The sequence below is a fragment of the Vigna angularis genome, chromosome 10 (genome assembly GCF_016808095.1).
Source record: "Vigna angularis cultivar LongXiaoDou No.4 chromosome 10, ASM1680809v1, whole genome shotgun sequence".
Classification (NCBI taxonomy): Eukaryota; Viridiplantae; Streptophyta; class Magnoliopsida; order Fabales; family Fabaceae; genus Vigna; species Vigna angularis.
In genome coordinates this window covers 23651698-23673476 of record NC_068979.1, presented here as the reverse complement: position 1 = coordinate 23673476, position 21779 = coordinate 23651698, and the positions used below count along the sequence as shown (strand labels likewise).

Genomic DNA, 21779 nt, shown 5'->3' with positions numbered 1-21779 from the left:
TTCAATAAATTGTCAAATATTTTAAGTTGTTCATTTGGCATTTCCTTTTTTTTTTTTAAAATAAAACAACCCTTTTTGCTAAATTCTGCCCTACAATATTTCGCATTGAAGTTTGTCAGCCATAAATGTTAGCAGTTTGATTACAAGCTTTATTTAAATTATTAAGGTAAACGAATTTGAACAGAAGAATTCTGGAAGCAAAATAAACCAGCAAAGCTAATTTTGGGGTTCATACGATACTGTGATGATCTCTAAACAAACGAGGTGATGTGATCTTCTGACAATCATGTTTACAGAGAGTATAACTTTATCTTAGTATTATACTCAAACTAAATCCAGCATTTCAGTAAAATGCAGGCAACTAAAAATATCCAAAAGGAATGAGAAAATGGTGACTAAACTTTGAACTTTTCTCGGAAAGTATCTATCAATTAAAATTACATATATATATATTTTTTTTTTGCTTAAACCTAAATCCGGTTCATTAAACCTTCAAGGTTTTAGTAAGGGGGCAAATTAACTAGGATAGTATTAACGTTGACTTCAAAATTGCTGAAGGCTTCACATGGCTTTTCTTTTCTTCTGCAATCTCTGCAACTTCTCCCACTTGAGATAGATCTGATAAGACAATCCTGAGAACACCATAAAAACACACCCCCATTGCTTTGTTGACAGGGGATTCCCACTCAATACGGAAGATATCACAATGCTAACAAATTTGCGGGTGGTAGTGATGGTAGTGTTTGCCAAAGAGCCAAACCGGCTTATGGTCAAGAAGATAAAATTTTGGCCCACAGCACCGCAGCAACAATAGAGAAAAATATCCCATGCTGCCTCTGGATACTGTTTGCAGAATCGAACTGCCTCAAATCCACTGGCATGGGGCCATCCGAACATGTAAATCAAATTGTATATGGTTCCCCATAAATTCATGCCCAGCATAATACCCCAAGCACTTGTTTTTGGATACCTGGAAAGCCAAACCAATAGTTAAAAATAATATAGTTAACATTAATGAATCTGTATGTAAGATGTTGTCAACTAAAAGAGTCATTTGCCACTCAGAAAGCCCAACAGTGTTGAGATTTCAGAAGTCAATTTCGAATGAAAGTTCAACTATTTGACGTGTGAAAGAGGATCGCTCTTGTCATTTGTTGGGTTATAGGTCTTTGGTTGGTATTGTGGTTGTTAGGAATTCTGAGTTTTGCGAAAGGTTTCTGTCTTCCCGTTTTGGGTTTGTTGGAGAAAGTATTTAGAGCTGGGTATCTGTTTCTTTTTATTTTTTGTTCCCTTTCTCCTCTTTTTTTTTTCTTTTATGTTTTTGTATAAGGGTCGGGACAATCCTATTGTCCCCTTCCAATTTGTTTGTTATTGCTGATTAAATAAAGAGAGAGAGAGAGAGGAACATGAAAATTTGTATTTAGTTTTGTTTACTTGACTACTAAATTATTCACCAGAGACAATCCAATGGAAGACCACTATTTCAACCCCGTAGACTAAATACGTAAGCCTCACATTCTAAGCCAATCCACTTTGGTTCATATAATCAGGTATCAGCATTAACTCTAAAAGATGTGTTTAACCGAGATAATAAATATAACCGCATTTCATACTTCATAGCTTGACTAAAAAAAGACAACACCTAAACCAATGAAAGAAACAATTTCAAGAACTTCTACATTTAGAAAATTGTTCTCATTAAAAGAAAAAAAAAAATACAACGAGAGGAAGGAGGGGGTGTGAAAATAGTAAAGAGTAAATCAACGAAGTGCATGTTAAATTTGGTAGTCAACAAGACATCAGACAGACTGAAATTGTAATATGCAAAACAAAAAGAAAAAAACTTCTCTATTATTACCTTCCTTTTATAGAATCCTGGGTAGCATTGGTAAATCCATCAAAAGCAAGGTTCAGGAAACATAACCCATAGCCAAGGGGAGCATTTGGATGTGCCAGCTTGCTGATTGTCTTTGAGCTCGTCTGTAATTAGCATAAACAAATAATGCTAAGCTGGGTTCATAGACTAAAAAACTTTCCTTGATAAGAGGAGTGAGCTTTATTATTCTGACAAGTTCCTAACCTTTAGAAGAGCAAATGTTGATACCCCTCCAGCAACAAGGAATGTACAAATGTATTCTGGAAGAGAGTATCTTATCCCATATACTAGAGTACCCATCAACATAACTGCATTTAGGTGAAGTGAATCTTTTGTTAGACATATAAATTTAATTTTTTTAAGAAATTCGACAAAAAAATTATTATAAGATTTTTCTATCATCATTTCTTCCAAATGTTTTATATGTCAGTCCCTGCCAGAAGCTCTAGCATGATCAAACAAAGGTAAAAAACCATGGAATTTAATTATTTGCGCAGATCCATAAGCAAATCGGAAAGAATGGGTGCATAATAAGTAAAAGTTTAAGATACAAATCACAATGGATTCTCAAGTCAAATGCACAAGTACAAGAGCTAAAAAGTCTCAAAAAATACATAACCACAACAGTTTCCATGGTATTGGTAAAATGCTAAAAGACTCGCTTCCTTTGACCTATTGAACTTAATAAAGTGAAATTCACATACAACCTATCCCTAGTCCCCGTAAACCAAAAGTATACAAAAACACAGACGCACACACAATATAGTGATATAATTCAATCATATATTAAGGGAATATGCAGAAGATATAAAAAATAAGCTAAGTTCCCATTGCTTTTAATTAAAATGCAAACTTTTGTCCATCAAGCACAATATACTGACCTGGAATCATTTTGGAAGACTTCGCCAGCACCTGCAAGTAGAAAAATTAACACCACCCATTAAAAAGATCATACAGCCTCGTGCCGAAAACAATGAATGACTGGACAATAAGTTCGCCAGAAATGCTGCACCATGCAGCATAAATATAAAAATACTTGCTTCAACTTAGATGCGTGGTAAGGATAGCTTGTGTATCATCCATTATCTGTAAAATAGTTATTTCATTGATTTTCAAGAAAGAAGAATGGATTTTCGTACATAATACCGAAATCGATTTACTAATACTTATAACTTTCAAATAAAAAAGACGAGGGAAGAAAAGGTGTTGAAGAAATCACACCTGAGCAGGGTAACTAATATACTTCAAAGCTTCAATTCCCATAGCGGGACCAATGGTGTTGGTAATTCCAGCGCTCCAATAACTCCACCAAGGAGCACCACCAGAATTTCCACTGGACCATATCTTTATCACTGTACGCATAAAAAAAGTGATTAAAATAAAATGTTAAGCGGATCTGACGTAAATACACACAGTATAAAAAATATACATATACTATAACTCAATCATAATTTGCCGTAAGATAACGGCTTTAAAAAGTAATACACACGGAATTTCCAACAAGTTTTAGAGCAACAACGCATAAAACATAAATTCAAATCAAATATATTCACACACTTATTACTAATTGGCGATAGAATCTTACTTATAAACGACCAGATTAAACACACCACACTCTGCGCCAAGTTCAGAAACGCAAGGTGCTCGAACCTTTCACCGTTCGGACCGAATCGCTTGGTCGACCTGAAACAAAATTCAAAAACAACTAAAAAAACATTAGCAACGAAAGGCATTTCGAAACTCACGACGGTTACGAGAATTTCGGAACGAATTGGGATTCTTACACGTTTTCCTGCAGAACGCCTTGGTAGATGTAGGCCGACCAGATTCCGGCGACGCAGAAGGCGAGGAGCAGGATGCGGCGGAGCCCTCCGCCGTGGGCCTCCATGAGATCCGCACGATTCGGTTCTTTTACTATTATAGAGTATTGAATGAAGGAAACGCCGTTGAGAGAAGCAACCGCGGTGAAGAATGGATCAAATAATGAAATAATAATAGAAATGGGGACAGTGAAAGAAGGAGCTTAGAAGTGTGAAGTGTGCGCCAAGCTATGCTACGTGGATTCGCCACGTGGCTGAGTATTATTGGATGATGCCATGTCATTACGCTCCCATTGGACGCGCCAACGCGTGCCGCGTTTTCACTTTTTAGCGGTAGACTCCTCCTAATGTCGGTCCACCCTATTTGGTCTTTTCGTCAGTTTCTTGTTGTGAATATTCTGCCATTTCTGTTATACGTTTTTTCTGTTCCAGGTTTTATAAACTAATATTCCCTCCATTTTCATTTATAATATAAATTAGTTTCATTGAAAAGTGAATAATTTTATTTTCAAAATTATAAGACATAACCTTTATGTTATTTAAAATATTTATTGTTAATTATTTTGGTGAAAACATCTCCATTAAATAAAGATGGTTTTTGAAATATAATTAATATATCATTCAACTTTAAATTAGTCCTATAAAAAAATCACTACAATTTTCTTTTAGATCTTATAATTATGGATGGAGGGAGTAATAATTTATAAATTAATAATAACTACTATTTTTCCGGACGAATATTTATTTTTATCTTACTATTATTATTGCAATTGCAAGCAATGATAAATGACATTTATAAATACATAAATTGTAGGAACAAAATTATTATGAAAAAAATGTAGGTTAATTAGTCTCTTAAATTTAAAATTAAAGTAATAAATATAAATGAAAATTATAATGTTTCAGTACAAAATTATTAAAATAGATCATTACATAATAACTATTTTTTAAGTTTCTGTGTGTTGGAACCAAAATGAAAAAGGAAGGGTTCATTTTGGGTTTGTGGTACATGTGCAAGAGGAGAAAGAAGGTTCGAGGAAAGTTGGCCAAGAAGAGTTGCCTTTTGATCTTAGGGAGTTGCTCCCTCCACCCCCACACATCTCTTCCTCCACCTCCCCTTTACTTTTTTGCCCCTTCCTCTACCTTTCCTTTACTATTTTGCCCCTCAGTAAAATTTTATTTTTAAAATTATTGTTTTTTAATTTTATTCATTTATAACATATTTCACTGATAACCTACGTAGTTCCTTGTATGAGTAAAATATTTTTCTGCAAAGCTTGGTGATCGTGAAAAGAATTATCAAGCAATCTTCCTCTTGTTCTCGGTGCAATACGTGGTGCAGTGCGTTTATGGTGTAGTGTCCTTGTCGTGGTTCCTCTCCAGGTACGTAGTCATAATCCTTCCTATAATTCTAAACCCTAAACCCTTCCCATACTTCCAATAATCCTTTGAATATCCAAGCCTATAATCCTTGCATGAGCCGCAAAACGTAGTAAAATAAAAACGAAACCTAAAAGGAACACTGCCTCTGGACGGATGACATCCTTCAACGGATGTCAACATCCGTTTAAGGCAAAACGGATGTCGACATCCGTTTCGCCTTAAAAGGATGTTGACATCCGTTGAAGGATGTCATCCGTCCAGAGGCAGTGTTCCTTTTACGTTTCGTTTTTATTTTATTTGTTTATTTTATTTACAGTAATTTATATTTAAATTTATAATTTTAAATGTTATATATGGTAAGAAGAAAGAAATGGAGAAATAGAAGTGAAAGGTTGATGAGGCTTGAAGAGAAAATGATAAACGGAAATGGAGAAATGGAGAAGAAGCTTGACGGAAGAGAGAAAGGTAAACGGAAATGGAAGAGAGGAAGAGGTGCAGAGGAAAGTAAATCAGAAGTTTTAAATAAATTAAAATATTAAAATAATAAAAATAAAAAATTTTAACTTTTGAGGATATAATTGTCATTTTAGAAGGATATAATTGGCATTTTAGAAAATTGGGGAGGTGGAGGAAGAGACGTGTGGGGGTGGAGGGAGCAACTCCCCTGATCTTAATTTCTTGGTTCACCTTTATTGTAGATCTTTATATTTATCCACGACTAACCAAATTTACTTAAGCCAAAATGGAAAAGACGTATCAAGTGAAACTTTTGACCTTACTAAACAACTTGACCAAGGTCTCTCTTTTTTTTTTCTTTTTTTTATCAAAGGTATATATAATTTTTTTTATAATTGAGAACATTTTCTCTCTGTTTTTTCCTTGAATATATAAATAAAAAGAATACTCAAAATAAAATAAGATAAAAATAAAAAAACGAAAAAGAAAAACATATCTTCTTCATACCTCATTGTTTTGTGTTTCCATTATTTTTATTTTTACCAAGCTTCATTTTATTATTTATTTATCTAGACGAAATTGGATATTGACAATTACTTAACCACATTATATAAAGACATATGAAGTTGTTCAATTAGAAACATTACTTCGAATTTTAAAACAACATAAAACATAATAAAAACGTTACTAATGCATGTAAATAAACAAAGTTTAACACAACATTAAATAAACATGCTACTTCCAGATATAGATTAGTGATTGTCTAGTATATTGCGACCTCTTCTGCTTTCGAGACATTTTCTTCATACGTCCCACTAGCTATCAATAATGCTTATTAGTCTAGTCACATGCTATAGTGTTCTCACTCACATCATGATAATCAATCATTTTTTGTAAGATAATAATAATGTGTTTGATATAGCCTTACAATGACGACAATAACAAATTAAATAATAGTTTTTTCATTACATAAGTACATAAACATTGTTTATTTACGTACTAATAAACCAGATCTTGTCTCGGATCTCTTGATCAATGGAATGTCATCTGGGAGCTGTCGATGAAGTTAGGGTATGAGGCTTGGTCGGTCATCCTCAACACCATGAATAACATAAGGTTGAGATACCCGTTTGAACCATTGGAGTATTTGAAAACATGCAAATGGAGAGTACATTAGAATGACATTAACCAATACATGTTCCGTGAAGCGTAACAAGTGATCATCAATGGTTGGCAAGTCAACCTCTGGATTAACATAAGGATGAGATACCCGTTTGAACCATTGGAGTATTTGAAAACATGCAAATGGAGAGTACATTAGAATGACATTAACCAATACATGTTCCGTGAAGCGTAACAAGTGATCATCAATGGTTGGCAAGTCAACCTCTGGATTAACATGTGGAAACCACGAGATAGGCTGCTCAAACCCATATTGCCTCAACACATGTTTAGGTAGATGACGGTGAACAATCTCACTTACCTTGATGAAGCTAGAGAATAAGGAGATTGTCTCAAGCGCACAAGTAACACGATTTGATCCATATAGGGCTTAGATCATTCCATCATATGCTAATGCATCTAATTATGCCATGACCTCATGTAGGCTGGAAACCTACCTCCCGTTACAAAACATTGCCACCCAAGGTCTTTGCTCATCATAATTATCCAACACTTGCCTCTTTCCCATTCTAGGGAAATGCTCATATATCCAACTCTACCAAAAAGTGAAAATGTATTTCAATAATGAAACAATAAAGGAAATCAAAGTGGAAGATATATGTGTACTTGTAAAAGATTCAAATTTACAGCTAATTGTTTTGCCTCTACAAAGCTAACATCTCCAAGTTGCTTGTACAGGTGTACAAGTATAGCAACTCCATGTGTATATCTGCCACATGACTACAAACAGATGTACGTGATGCTCTTATATCCAAAAATTATATATCCAACAAGATGCAACAAATAGCCTTGTGTGACATCTCCCACTGTTGTTTCCCACAATAATCATTATATATGTCTTTCAACCAACTCAGTCTTACATGGGGACCATGACATTGCTTAAGCTTAGATGTAGTCCTCGTACGGTCTACACCCAAAAGGTCCATAAGAGTTTCCAAAGTAGCATCAAAGTCCAAGGGTTCATTCAGACAAAATTATTCCATTATAGGTAGATGTACCAACATTGACACGTCATCCAGTGTGACGATCATATCACCAACAAGGATATGAGAAGTGATTGTCTCTCTATGCCACCTCTTAACAAACCTCAATATCAACCCCTTATTGATGTAATCGTAAGAAATATCGCATAGAGGCATTAAACTACAGTTCATCACAAAATTTTGAATAGCCACTTGACATGCTCCAAATTTGTTTAATTTTTTTTATAGGAGACCAACTTTATCTTTCCTCGGTCCTAGACAAAATAACTGCATATAAAATTTAGAAAATTCATCAAGCATTAAAAGTAAAAAAAAAAAATTTCATCTATTTGATTAAATTGGTGTTCCCACAATGCAAATGTTACATGATCGGTATAGCTCATTAGAAAAAAAGTGTTTCAAACCTTTAGGAAATCCATCAACTTCATGTTCTTGTTGAACAACATCCTTATACTGCTTAACAACGTCCTCCTCCAAAATATCCTTGTGCTGGTCATCAACATCAAGACGAGATAATGACGCAACTTCACCATGAAGACCTCTTATACGAGCAAATGTCGTAGGTCTCCTTCTAGGTTCATCTTGTGTAGAGCTCTCAGCCAAATATGTAAAGGCACCTTGTGTTATTGCTATTTCTGTAACAAACAAACATTAAAAACATAAGTAGAACACATCAAGTTATATACATAAAAAAATAACATAAGCAAATTTTGAAATCTAGGAGAATCCTTAATTGGATTTTTAAATTTGGGAGAACCCTTAATCAAATTTCGAAATCTGGGAGAATCTTTAGTCAGAGTTCGAATCCTATACACTCCTAAATCGAATTTCGAACCTAAATCGAATTTCGAACCCCTGAGAATCTTTAACCAGATTTTAAGATATGATACACTCTTAAACAGGATCTTAAAATTTGGTAGACTTCTAAACCAATTTCCTAAATCCAATGCTTCTCAAAACTTGGTTCCTTCCTAAACCTAGTTTTAAAATCCAGTATTTATCCTTAAAAGTTGGTGCTTTCCTCGACAAACATATCACGATTTTCTAAATTTGTTTCACCTATCAACCAAAATTAATAATCTAAACTCTCATATTTTAAATTTCGTTCACCCCAAATTATTCCCAAATTAATAAGCAATACAAAATTAAAAAAACAACAACTTACCTTTAGTATTGCGCGACAAAGAGGATATGTAGAGAAGATGCAGGAAGAAAGGAAGGGTTGTACTATGGAGTGTGGGAATTCGAAGGTAGAAGGTTGTCAAATGGGGAAAGACTCTAAGAGGCAAGTGTGTGACACTTGAGTAACTGTAAGGAGTGAGGGCTGCTAAGAGAATAAATAAGGAGAAAGAGTAATTATGTTTTTACATAATCAAAGTAAAAGGAGATCATTTACAATATTTAAAAACAATTGTGGGTGTAGGAAAAAAATAAGACAAGTGCTGGAAGAAGCAAAAGTTTATCATGAAAAGATTCTTTAGAGTACAAAAAAAGTGTTACTCCCTACACCACCCCACGTTTCTCTCCGCACCCCTACATTATATAAAATTCCAAAATTAGTCTTGTACTTCAAAAAAAACCCTACACCCCTCTTCTTTTCTTAAATGAATTTCGAAATTCGTTTAAGAAAAATTTCTTCAACCGATTTCGAAATTTATTGAAGGACTTTTTAAGCCTTTAACAAATTTCGAAATCCGTTAAACATTTCGAAAAATTCTTCAACAAATTTCAAAATTCATTGAAAGAGTTTTTTTCAACGAATTTCGACATCTGTTAAATAATTTTTTTTCTTAAACGAATTTCGAAATCCGTTGAGTGATTTTTCGAAAGTTTCAACAGATTCGTTGAAGAAAGATACTCTTGGAATGTGGGGATACAAGAAGAAAAGTAGGGAAGTGTAGGGAGTAACCCTCTAAAAAAATCCATATGTGATACACAATTGGGCCCATAATTTTTGCTGAACGGCCCAAATCACCATGCAGGTTGAGAGTTTGGCAAGACTGCATAAGTATGAAGAGTGCTTTTACCATTCTAAAAAAAGAGAGAAAAGAAAATAGAAAAACATTTTCCCATTCTCAAAAGTATGTTTTTGTTTATACTAGAAAATCTGAGGCGCCCCTGTACAGACAGAAAAAACTTGTGTCATTCTCTGTAAAAAGCAAATATTATTTTTTTTATTATAAAAAGCAAATACTACGTCGTTCTAAAGTTATAAATTAATCTTTAGCAATATTGGTTACATCTTTTATTATTTTTCAATTATAAATAGTGTTTTAAGGTTGATTTTACAAATCAATGAGGTATAACTATGAGCTATAATGATCGCATTAGACCATATTTCCAAATGCTAATAGAGTACTTTGAATCATCATATCTCAACAAATTGTTTCTATTGAGTGAGAATATTAACTGATAGAAAGAAATAATTTGAAAGGTATATAGTTTGAAACTAAAAAAGTTTGAATAGTTAAAAGTAACAAGATATGAAGTGAATTAAATAAACTTTTGAACAAATTTTCAATTATGTTAGAAATTATTTAAGTACGATGAAATTTTCAATTATGTTAGAAATTATTTAAGTATGATTGAGATGATGAAAAAATAAGATAAACTAGTATCTAACATATTTGCATAATCAATAAAATGATTTAAGATATCATCTTGATCCACCCAATTAAGAACAAACTCCAAAGCAGTACAAAAAAAAGGGCTTTGCCCCCTTCGAAAATAGATCAACAAAGATATCTTGGAAACTCCGTAAAGTTTCAACTTGTGAGTATAGATGCCCACCTACGGAAAATTAATTAAAGAAGTCTATCTACATTTATTAAAAAAACTTTTTATATCAATTTTGAATTAGTATATAAACAGAAAATATAAAAAAATTTATTTTTTATATAGATTTTGTAATCAATATAGAAAGTTCATTAAAAAAATAAGTTTATATATGATCCAATTAAAAATAAAAATTTAAAAAGAGTAAGTAAAACTATATTCCAAAGTGAAATAAGGTATAATAAAGTGAAAAAGTACTCTTAAACTAACGTATAAGAACAAAAAATTGTTTATATCATCAAAAAGTAAAAAAAAAAAAGAAGTAAGTAGTATCGTATAAAAATACCTGTTGTATGGACAACAAAGAATTATCATATTTGACGTGTACCTAATTGTGTAAAATATTGTTACTCGAACTTGTAATAACCATGGTTATTACAAGAAGGTTTAATACATTATTTGATCCCTACTTTTAGAGGTTTGGTTCAAAGTGATCCTATCTTTTAAAAAAGTTTAGTAAGGTCCTATATTTCGTTAACAAATGTTCAATCCGGTCCTTTTCGCTCACTCCGTTAAAAACATAAGGGTGTAATGTGGTGTTATGAATACGTGGCACGTTTGAAGAGGTTGCACTGTGTAAATATTTTAAAAAAATTAAAATGATATGTTAGGTGCAAATCTCAACAGCCACACCATCTGCAAATCCTCCAACCTGGTCCAAAATCACTCTCTGATCATGATGGAATAATAACGTCATTGCATTTGCATCAGAGGGCTCTACCTCAATAATCCTCACCTTTGGATTAACCCTCTTCACATAACAATCACCGCAGAGCAGATAACTCTCGCTTCCAACAACTTCCTGGGAAGCTTTGCCATCATATTATAAGCTCCACGAATCTTAAATGAGAATCCGGTGGGTAATGGAGGGAATCCGGCGAGACCCGGGAGCGTGGGGGAGCCACTAGTTGGGTATCCTCAACGACGACGGCAGTAGGGGAGGAAGAATGCGCGGCCTCCGGCAGCTTGTGTGCGAAATAAGAAGCAACCTTAAGTTACATTCTAGAACAACTCGAGAGAGTGCGCAAGAGAGAAACAACCACTTTTTGTCCTCCACCATGAGCGTAATGAGTAATAGGGAGAAGATTGTGAGTATCAAGGAGTTGTGCAAGGGCTCTTGTTGCAGTCACAGGATTTTCCAGGAACCAAGGGGCCTTTAAAGAATTCACTGAAAAACCCAGGTAAGGGGAGTTAACTTTTTGATGTATTGATTGAGCATGATGTGTTTCTTTTGAAACTTGTTAATCTTGAGAAACTATGTGGATATATAGTATACCCAATTGGAAGGTTGTGGGTTGCTAAGGAAAAAAAATGGTTTGGGATGTTATTCCCAGAATATGAATGCACGGGTTGAAGGATTATAGTGCATGTGGTTTTCTAGTAAGGGAAAAGTGCATATCGTGAATCTTTGGAGGGTAGCCGTAGGTTGACTAGGTTAAGAATGTAAATAAGAGTAGGAAGTGTTAACATGTTGTATGAGTGAAATATGACAATAGAGTGCATTGGTGATGGGTTGTGTTCTCAACAGAGATACCAACATGGGTTTATGGGTATAATAAATTATTATTTTGTAATTGCATGAAATGTTTTATGGGTATTAAATGTATGGAAGTGGTATAAATGTGGAGTAATGTACTGTCATCACATGATGGTATGAGTGTGTTGGGTAAACTTTAAATATTTGTTTGGACCCATGCACTAGGAAATGTTTTGTTTGTATGTAATTATGTGAGCACCGAAAGTGAGCACTAAAATAGTCACCATATTTGGATTGTTTATGATAAATTGTCACCTTGTGGCAAGATAAGAAGCGTGGCACACTTGTAAGCGAGTGCACCGTGGGATTGGGTAATAGAATGCAAAGAAGAGAGAAGCCTCATGGTTTTATGAGAGAAAGAAAGGAGAGGGTCTCCGATAGTGTGTGCAGCAAAGTCATGATGTTTTGTGAGAGTTATTTGTGTGAGAAAGAGAGAAAGGTTCACCACCGTGAGAAACCAGAGAAAGAGTGGAGTTGCTGCATGTATTATTGAGTCATGTGTTTGTTTGTGAGTTATGCATCACCGTGAGAGAAAGAGAAAAATGGGTTGTACTTTGTGAGTTGTATGTTGTGTAAGTTTGAGAGTTTAAAGTGTTCTCTGTGTATTTGTGTGTTCTGGAAAGTAATCCAGAAAAAATACAAAGAGTATATATTTCGTCCTAACAGTGAAATATCTAGTTTTATGGGTTTTGAAAATTATATCATTTTTTAGTTATTATTGAGCGTAATAGTATATAGGATGATATAGGATGAGATCTGGAGGTGGGTGTATAAAACTGGTGCATTGTTGGGTGATATAGGGTGATATAGGGTGGAATAATATATTATTGGGTGATAAAGTCATTTACGTTTCTCTCTCTGCATTTAATTCTTCAAACAACCATTTACGTTTGTCTCTCTGCATTTAATTCTTTCAGCCACCTATTCATCAAATTGCACAACTCACTCAGGTTTGGCCACTGTAGCATTTGCACCGTTATGTTTTTAACGGTGCGAGCGAAAAGGACCGAATTGAACATTTTTTAACGAAATATGGAACCTTACTGAACTTTTTTAAAAGATAGGATCACTTTGAACCAAACCCTTAAAAGTTGGGACCAAATGATGTATTAAACCTTACAAGAAAATTATCTAGATGCACAACCTCCAATATTTTCCTAAGACCACTAAAATAAACAATTAGACAACATGAATACATTGTTAGTCTACAATTTCACTCTCTCCCTCTAAAATAAATTGTAAAGTCTTCGGTAGCTTGAATGTTTACATAAACTTTTGTACACCAACAACACGTATGATATAGTCTTATACAAAAGTTTAACTAGTGCTTTAGTTGAATGTAAATATTTAATTGTTTTTTAATTTGGTCATTCTATTAAATTGGTCTATTTAGTAGTATGGATACACTTTTATCAATCTCATTTACCACATTAGTAATTCTTAATGTAGTATGATAACGAAAATTGTTTCAAAATTTAAAATATGAACGAAATTCAATATTTAATCTGATAAATAAAATTGTTAAAAATGCTGGAATAAAAATATATTATACAAAATAAAGATTAAATTAACGATGTGTTATAAAGACTAAATTAAAAACGTGGAGAACACCAATTATATAAATTAGATTGATACATTTTACAAACTAAATTGAAAATTTACTTTTCAAACAAAGAAAATTTATGTAATTGATGTATTAAATAATAATTTGTTTTCTCAATAATATTTATTTATTTATTCATTTCTCTGATATAATTTAAAAAAAAAGTATTTAAAAGTTATAAAGGTCATATATAATATAAACGAATTTATTTTTCATTTATCTAAAGTATTTTGTTTCTTTAAAATATAAAACTTCTAAATTTTCAAACAGTTTTGAAATAATTTCTTTGTCCTTTCTTTGATTATAACTTATATAGTTGAATGATAGAGTACAAGTCAATCTGAGCCGATCAAATTTTGACTTTGAATAAATTTTCTCTTTTCTCACATCTTTAGTTTTATGTCTTCTTGTTGCCTGTATGTATAATAATTTTGTTTGCTTGTGAGCTTTGAGTCAAATAGATTAATTCTTGTTTGGTTTGCGAATTAGGATCTCAATGAGCAAGTTTTGACTCCCCTAATTTTTCTAAGTCTTTGGAATAAATTTTTAAATCATACAAAAATTAAGGTAATAGAAGGTAACTTAATTAGCCGCTTTTGAAAGAGATTTATTATTGTGAGAATGGAATTATGATGAAATCAAACCCTTAGATAAACAATTCTTGAATATTATAATATGTAATTATGTTGTTCAATTTAGATTTGGTTTTTTTAATAATATGTTTTCATACTTTCGTTAAGTTGGTCCAATCTTTTAAAAACGTTTTAATTTGATCCATACTTGAAAAAATTTGTCTCAATCAACGTAAGTATGCATAGGCAAAATAGTATGCTAAAGTAGCAAAAATAATTTTTTAAGGTTTACAAATATTTAAATGTATTATGGTGACAAAGGGAGAGTTTATAAGTGGATGTTTGGATTATAATTATAAACAAATTACGGTTGAGATTTTCCTTTTAATTACAATTAAAAATAAATTAAGAATTAGGAATTTATTTTGTTAATTATTTCTAAAATTCAATTTTTGATTAATTCTAAATCCCTCTAACATTACAGTTAAATACGACAAACCCTAAATTGATCCTCAAACTTTAATTTTCTTTCTCTTAACCGAAAATCCAAATTGAGGGGGAAGGGTTTTTGTGTTCGTTGTTTGGTGGTGGTGAAGCTCTAGACTTGTGATTCATGGCGTGAAGAACTCACGATTCCAGTTGCACAAAGAAGATGACGGTGTTGCAGTGTCGCACGTGGGGTTCTTCGTCGTGCATGAACCGTGGTTAGGAGGGTTTCGTTTCCCCCTTTCAGTTTGGTTGTTTTCGTAGGGAGGGGAGGCGCGCTCAGGTAGGCATGACCTCTTCACGATGCAGCGGTCACGATAGCGACATCTCTACGACACAAGGGTTTCTCTCTTCGACGACTTCGTAGGAAGGGTTTCGATAGGGGTTTTTAGGGCTTGTTGTTATCACATTTTTTTTATCTCACATTTGGGGGTTTTGGAACATCTGTTCTTGGGTTCCTGATTTCTTCTTTGAAAGTTGGTGGCGCAAGAGGGAGGCTCCTACTCTTCTCTATTTTTGGTTCGGCCTTGTTTATCTCCATTTCTTCCTTCTTTTTTCTGGTTTTTATTGGGATTTTTCTGTTACTGGTTTTTGGCTCACAATGCACATAGGTGTGACCACGAAGAAGATGTGGTGGTGGGTGTAAATTTAGGGTTCTTGGTTCTGTGAATTTGGGTGGTTCTTTGCTATGTTGTGATAGGTTGAGGTTGAAGAGGGTCTACTGTAATGGTGATCGACGATGGTGGACCTTTGGGTTAGTTGGGCATGCAATTGTAAACCCTAGTTCTATTAACATTAAGTATTTTCTCAATTGTAAACCCTAATTCCACGTCACCCTCTAATTGGCTTATATATCACAATCATTATCCCAAGACAATATCACGTTACCATAGTGAAAAAAAAGTTAAATTCCTAATTTTTTCACACTCTCATTCACATGCATGTTTTTTTTACAACTTATACTTTTACAAAATTAAAAAATGAACTTTAAGTTTCGAACATCTATATATATATATATATATATATTGAACTAGATATTAATAGATAGTTAGATAGTGATCTAATAATGAATGATACAATCACTAGTGCAGTAAGGGGAAATAGCATCGGTTAATTTTGTTTATAGGCACCGGTTCTGCAACCGAGGCATATACGGACGAGGTAAAAAGGGGGTGGCTTTATGTCTCGGTTCTGAACCGGGTTAAAACGAGATCAGATTATGCCTCGGTTCTTAGATAACCGAGGCAATAGCGTGTTTTTTTTTTTGGGTATGCACAATCCACTTCTCCCTCTTCCTTGCACAGTCCACTTCTCCCTCTTCCTTGCACAGTTCAAGCAAAACAATCCACAGTTCAAGGAAAACAGTCCACAGTCCAAGCAAAAGGGTTATTGAATTTTCCTTCCCTTTCACAGAACCAAATCTCAAAAGATACAGAACCAAATCTCAAAAGATACAGAACCAAATCTCAGAAGCAAATCTCAGAAGCAAGCACTCCAACAGCAACTACACAGAAATCGCTCCCAAAATAACACAGAAAAAAAAGTATGGGTTTTGATGCAATGAGCATAGTGGAGGTTGTCATCACCAACTCTGAGAACGATTTGGGGAAGAAGAGAGGCTCCTGCAAGGCCAAACCAGAACAGAGAGAAGAAAATATGAAGGTTGATGCCTCCCCTTCTCGCAGAAACGCCACCGCTGCAGGACGCCCTTACCGCGACCTCGCCACGACCTCGCCGCGACCTCGCCGCGGCCTCGCTGCGGTCTCGCTGTGACCTAGCCGCCACCTCGCCTCCACAGAAACCACCGCGATTCGTTCAACTCTTAGATCAACGTACCTCCCATCATCTCCAAGGCACCATCTTCTATGCTCGCCAAACGCCTTAGATCGGCGAGCCTCCCATCATCGCCGCCGCGGTACTCGTCTCCACCATCGCGCCTCCCCTCCGCTTTCGACGCCAGCCACCATCGCGCCTCCCCTCCGCTTTTGACGCCGGCCACCATCGCGCCTCTCCTCCGCTTTCGACGCCGGCCACCATCGCGCCTCCCCTCCGGAGCGCAAGCTGCTACAATGGAGGAAAGAACCTCCTCGCGCCATGGCTGCCAAGTGGGAGAAGAGAGATTCCCCTTTTTGTTTCTGCTTCTGCTGCGAGAGGAAAGAAAAGCGTTTCGTGTAAAATGAAAAAGGAGATACGAGAGTAGGTCATGTGCGAGAGGTAATAGGCCTCGGTTCTCCTTTAACCGAGTCAATACGCCAAAACACAGACCTCGGTTCCACCTTTAACCGAGTTAATAGGTTGTAATATGTGTTATATGCTTCGGTTCTCACTGAACCGAGGCATATAAATTCATCAAAACTACAAAATTGCCACCGCTTTCTGATAGGCTTCGGTTTTTCTTAGACGGAAGTCTATTAGGCGAGTTAAAAAACATATTTTTTACTAGTAAATAAATCCAACAAACAATAAATTTTCTAATAACGAGTGACACAATAAAAATTAAGAAATAACAAATTTCATTATGATAGACTTTAATCAGACTTTAATACTATGTTAAGAAACAAATTTTAATTATAATCTAATTTTACAAAATCGAGTTATAAAATAATATTTATATTTATATATATTATAAATTTATTTTATTTTTATTTGATGTGGAATCTCAATAAAAGATATAGCTTAATCACACTTCAATTTAATATTAAAAGAAAACAAAATCATATCCACGGATATCTCCTAGGAAAATATTGGTTATGATACATAATTGAGATGATTAAAATGTTGATGGGCGCAGGTGAAAGGGAAAAGTAGGTATCCATATTAATTCTTTGTTCCTTAATTGGTTCATGCTTTAATTATGGAATGATTTTTGATAACTACATATTGACCTTGTTGGGTATAGCTTGTAACATGGCCACACGTTTCTGATGCCCAGAACGTGAACATGCTCCATCTACATACCTCACACAACATCATCGTTCACATCTCCTTTAATTAATTACTTAATTATAACAACCGACGAACACCTTCCAGATTTGTCAAACCCTCCGCTACAAATATCTTACTTAGAGAGAAATTTTTCATATAAACTTATTATAATTGAATTATGATTATTTATATAAATATATTTATAATTTATTGATATTAAATAGAAAGATATTATCTGTTTTAGAGATTATAGTTCCGTTTTATTTTATTATTAAAAGATATTTAAATTGTTTTAAACTTTGATTTTTTAAGTAGTGTAAAACTATTAGACATTTTAAAAATAAATATAATTGTTGTTTAAATCATAAATACTAATCTAAACTTTAATTATTGATTGACTATGATGAAAGAGAACTTTGAATGTATGAGAAGCATGAGGAGTTAGTTTAATCCCACGGATATGAGAGACTTAAATGTTGATTAATTAGTTAACAAATCAAACACATAATGAATTACTTTCTAATATATCCATGGGCACGAGTGAATGGTATGAGGTATGAAGTTGAGTGGTTTCAAGAAAGTATATACTACTTGCTAAACCAAACAAACATATAATATGATCCAATACATATATATTTAAATAATATGGGAGAAACCTGAAGATTTTCTTAAAGGAGATTAAATATGAATTAAAATTAAAATATAGTCTAAAAGTAATATAATAGTTTAAATTAATTATTATCATATTTCTAATCATTTACGTAACATCTCTACTTAATAGTTGCACTACACTAATAATCATCATCTTTAAGTACGCAAACATTTAGTGATTTATAAAATACTATACATTTTATTTTAATAATTTTTCATCTCATATATTCATTCAAATAATATCAATCAATCACAAAGTATCTATATCTAACAATTATAGAAATGAAAACAAATTTAAAAAAGTAAAAAAAAATCTTAAACAATTATAAAAATGATTCTCTCTCTTTCTTTCTCTCTATCTCTATGTATTAGAATGTAAGAGTGATAAAAAAGAAAGAAAACAAGTTAGATGTAACGATAAACAAAAGTGATAAGATAAAAAAATATATTTTCTATCCTTGCAAATAAAGGAACAATTAGGACACCAGTTTTACTATTTATCTAAAAAAATAGTAAATAATTAAAGTTAACTGCGGTTTTGCTTCACAAACCACGGATAAATTATTTAAAATAAAATAAAACTAAAAGTATAACTGCGATTTTTCACTAAAATCCCGAAAGTTTATTTTAAGAAAAAATATTAAAACTTAACTGCGCTTTTTGTAAAAATCAGTGGAGGTTTTTTAAAAGCGCTAGACACAAACCCCTCCTATTTTATATTATTCTTGTAGTGATTATATAGTATAATTTTATGATAATTATAATTATTTCATATATTTGAAGTAGTGTGTACGTGCTGATTTTGTTTCATGTATCTTATTAAGTAATTATGTGATTGTTTCATCTCATATATTGATTATTTTTGCTGTATTTATTTTCATTAAATAAATTCAGATCCAATTTTACTAATCCTTTAGGAGTTTATCAGCGTAATTTTATTTTCAATAAGATTAGAAAGAAAAGTACATGGGTCTTTTTTAATTCTCAAATTCTTTTTTGTTGATTAAGATTGTTTTTTATATTAAGCATAACTTTCTTTTTTTAGATTTGACGGATCTGATCAGAAGGAACCCTCTATGTAAGGATTACATATAAGATCATATAATTAGTAAACTTAGTATAATTTAAACAAAGTCGTTCCATGGTTGAGCTTAAGACCATCTCAATACAACACAATTACTTCAAATGTTTATCTTAAATATTGTTAACTTTGGAAGAGAAGAAAACAGGGGAGAAGATAGCAAAGGGAAAACACACACGCACACAGAGAATGGGTGTTTGGTAAGAAAACTTTTATTTACAAACTGTTACAGTACAAAAGAATAGGATGACTCTTATTTATAGTTTTTAGAGTCTAAGTTTATAACCACTTAAAAGTAGTAAACTAGGCTTGAATTAATACAACACTTTCCCTTAATTCAAGTACTAAAATCAACCAAGCCTAATTCAGATATTAGGCTTCCAAATCTGTTCCTTTTCAAAGGTTTGGTAAAAATATCTGCCAGCTATAACTGAGTGGAACAATAGATCAACTTTATCCTTCCATTGTTAACTTGTTTCCTCAAAAAATGAAATCTAGCCTCTATGTGTTTACTCCTTCCATGTGATACTGGGTTATTGGCCAAATTGATTGCTGACTTATTATCTACAAATAACTGGATGGGTCTCTTCAATTCCACCTTTATTTCTGTCAAGATAGAAGCAAGCCACGTAGCTTGGCATGCAGCAGTAGATCCAACCATGTATTCTGCCTCACAGGTGGACAAAGCCACCACTTGATGCTTTTTATTGCACCAGGATATCGGTGCACCCATAAACCTGAAAAAAAATCCAGTAGTGCTTCTTCTGTCACTGTTGTCTCCACACCAATCAGAATCATACCAGCCCTCCAAGATATCTTGCTCCTCACAGTCTTTAGGAAACAATATTTCAAGTTCTAATGTCCCCTTTATATATCTTAGCACCCTCTTCGCAGCTAACAAATGCAATTTCTTTGGCTGGTGCATAAATTTGCTAAGGATCCCTACTGCAAAACAAATATCAGGACTGCTATTACATAGATACCTGAGTGAACCCATCATTTGTTTATACAGTGTGATGTCCACTTCATCTTCATCATTTTCTGAAGTAGTAACCTTTGCCTCTGCTGGAGTTGTTGCTGCATTACACGTCTCCAAACTGAATTTCTTCAAGATCTCTGCTGCATATTTTCTTTGGTGGAGAATAATTCCCCTGCTGGATTCAACAAATTCAAGCCCAAGAAAATACCTCAATTTACCCAAATCGGTCATTTCAAATTCAGCCATCAACAATCCTTTAAACTTTTCAATTTTTGAGATATTACTCCCTGTAATCAATAGATCATCCACATAAATGCACATTAGGAGTAAATTTGCATCACTTTGGAACCTTACATACACACCATGCTCCCCTGAACATTTCAAAAATTTGTGCTTTATCATAAACGAATTTATCACCTTATTCCAAGCTATTGGTGCTTGCTTTAGGCCATATAAAGCCTTCCTCAATCTATATACCTTGTCTTCACACCCTTTAACCTCAAACTTAGGAGGTTGAGTGACATACACCTCTTCTTCAAGTGGCCCATTCAAAACCGCAGATTTTACATCTAATTGAAATAGTGGCCACCTTCTTCCATTTGTCGATGCCACAACCAATCTTATGGTTTCAATCCTTGTCACAAGAGCAAACACTTCCGTATAATTCAGCTCTTGTTTTTCTAAGAAACCTCTAACAACAAGCCAAGCCTTTCGTTTGGATATAGTCCCATCGGGATTGAGTTTAAGCTTGAACACCCATTTAACATCAATAGGTGTTTTATTCAAAGGTAACTCAATCAGCACCCAGGTTTGACTCTTCTCAATAGCTCTCATCTCTTCTATCATAGCATCTTTCCACAAATCATGCTTCAATGCCTCTTTATGATTTATGGGTTCAGCCTCTGCTAGCAGTGCAAAATGCATCAAATCTCCTTCACCAGTTACAGCACTATCTGAAAAAACTTCAAAATCAACAAGTGACCTTCTTGGCATATTTCTTTGTCTTAAAGCTCTTTGTGGTTGTGGTTGTGTATTATGCACCTCATCATCAATTTTTCTATTCCCATTGGACTCACCACCTAGTCTCTCTTCCTCATCTTCAAAAATAATTGAAACATTCTGTTTTGAACCATTCACCTTTACTGTCCAGTTCCATGATTCAGCCTCATCCATCATAACATCCATGCTTATACAAATCTCCTTGGTTAGAGGATTGTATAATCTGTAGGCTTCAGTAGAATGATATCCTACAAATATCATGGCTTCACTCTTATCTTGCAACTTACTCCTCTTCACACTTGGTACATGTTTGTAGCAAACTGAACTGAAAATCTTCAAGTGATTCACCACTGGTTTCCTTTCAGACCATACCTCCTCTACAACTTTATTTTTCAGCTTCTTGGTTGGGAA

At 33.8% G+C, this 21779-nt stretch overlaps 1 protein-coding gene across 1 annotated transcript; it reads right to left on the bottom strand.

The window, feature by feature from the left end:
• Positions 1 to 245: 245 nt before the first annotated feature.
• Positions 246 to 3876, bottom strand: LOC108322485 (UDP-galactose/UDP-glucose transporter 3). Its single transcript, XM_017554600.2, has 7 exons — positions 3661 to 3876; positions 3462 to 3559; positions 3098 to 3228; positions 2758 to 2788; positions 2081 to 2184; positions 1859 to 1980; positions 246 to 970 (listed from the first exon to the last, which is right to left on the bottom strand). The coding sequence occupies exons 1-7, from the start codon at positions 3762 to 3764 to the stop codon at positions 562 to 564; spliced, it is 999 nt and encodes a 332-aa protein (XP_017410089.1). The 5' UTR covers positions 3765 to 3876; the 3' UTR covers positions 246 to 561.
• Positions 3877 to 21779: the final 17903 nt, after the last annotated feature.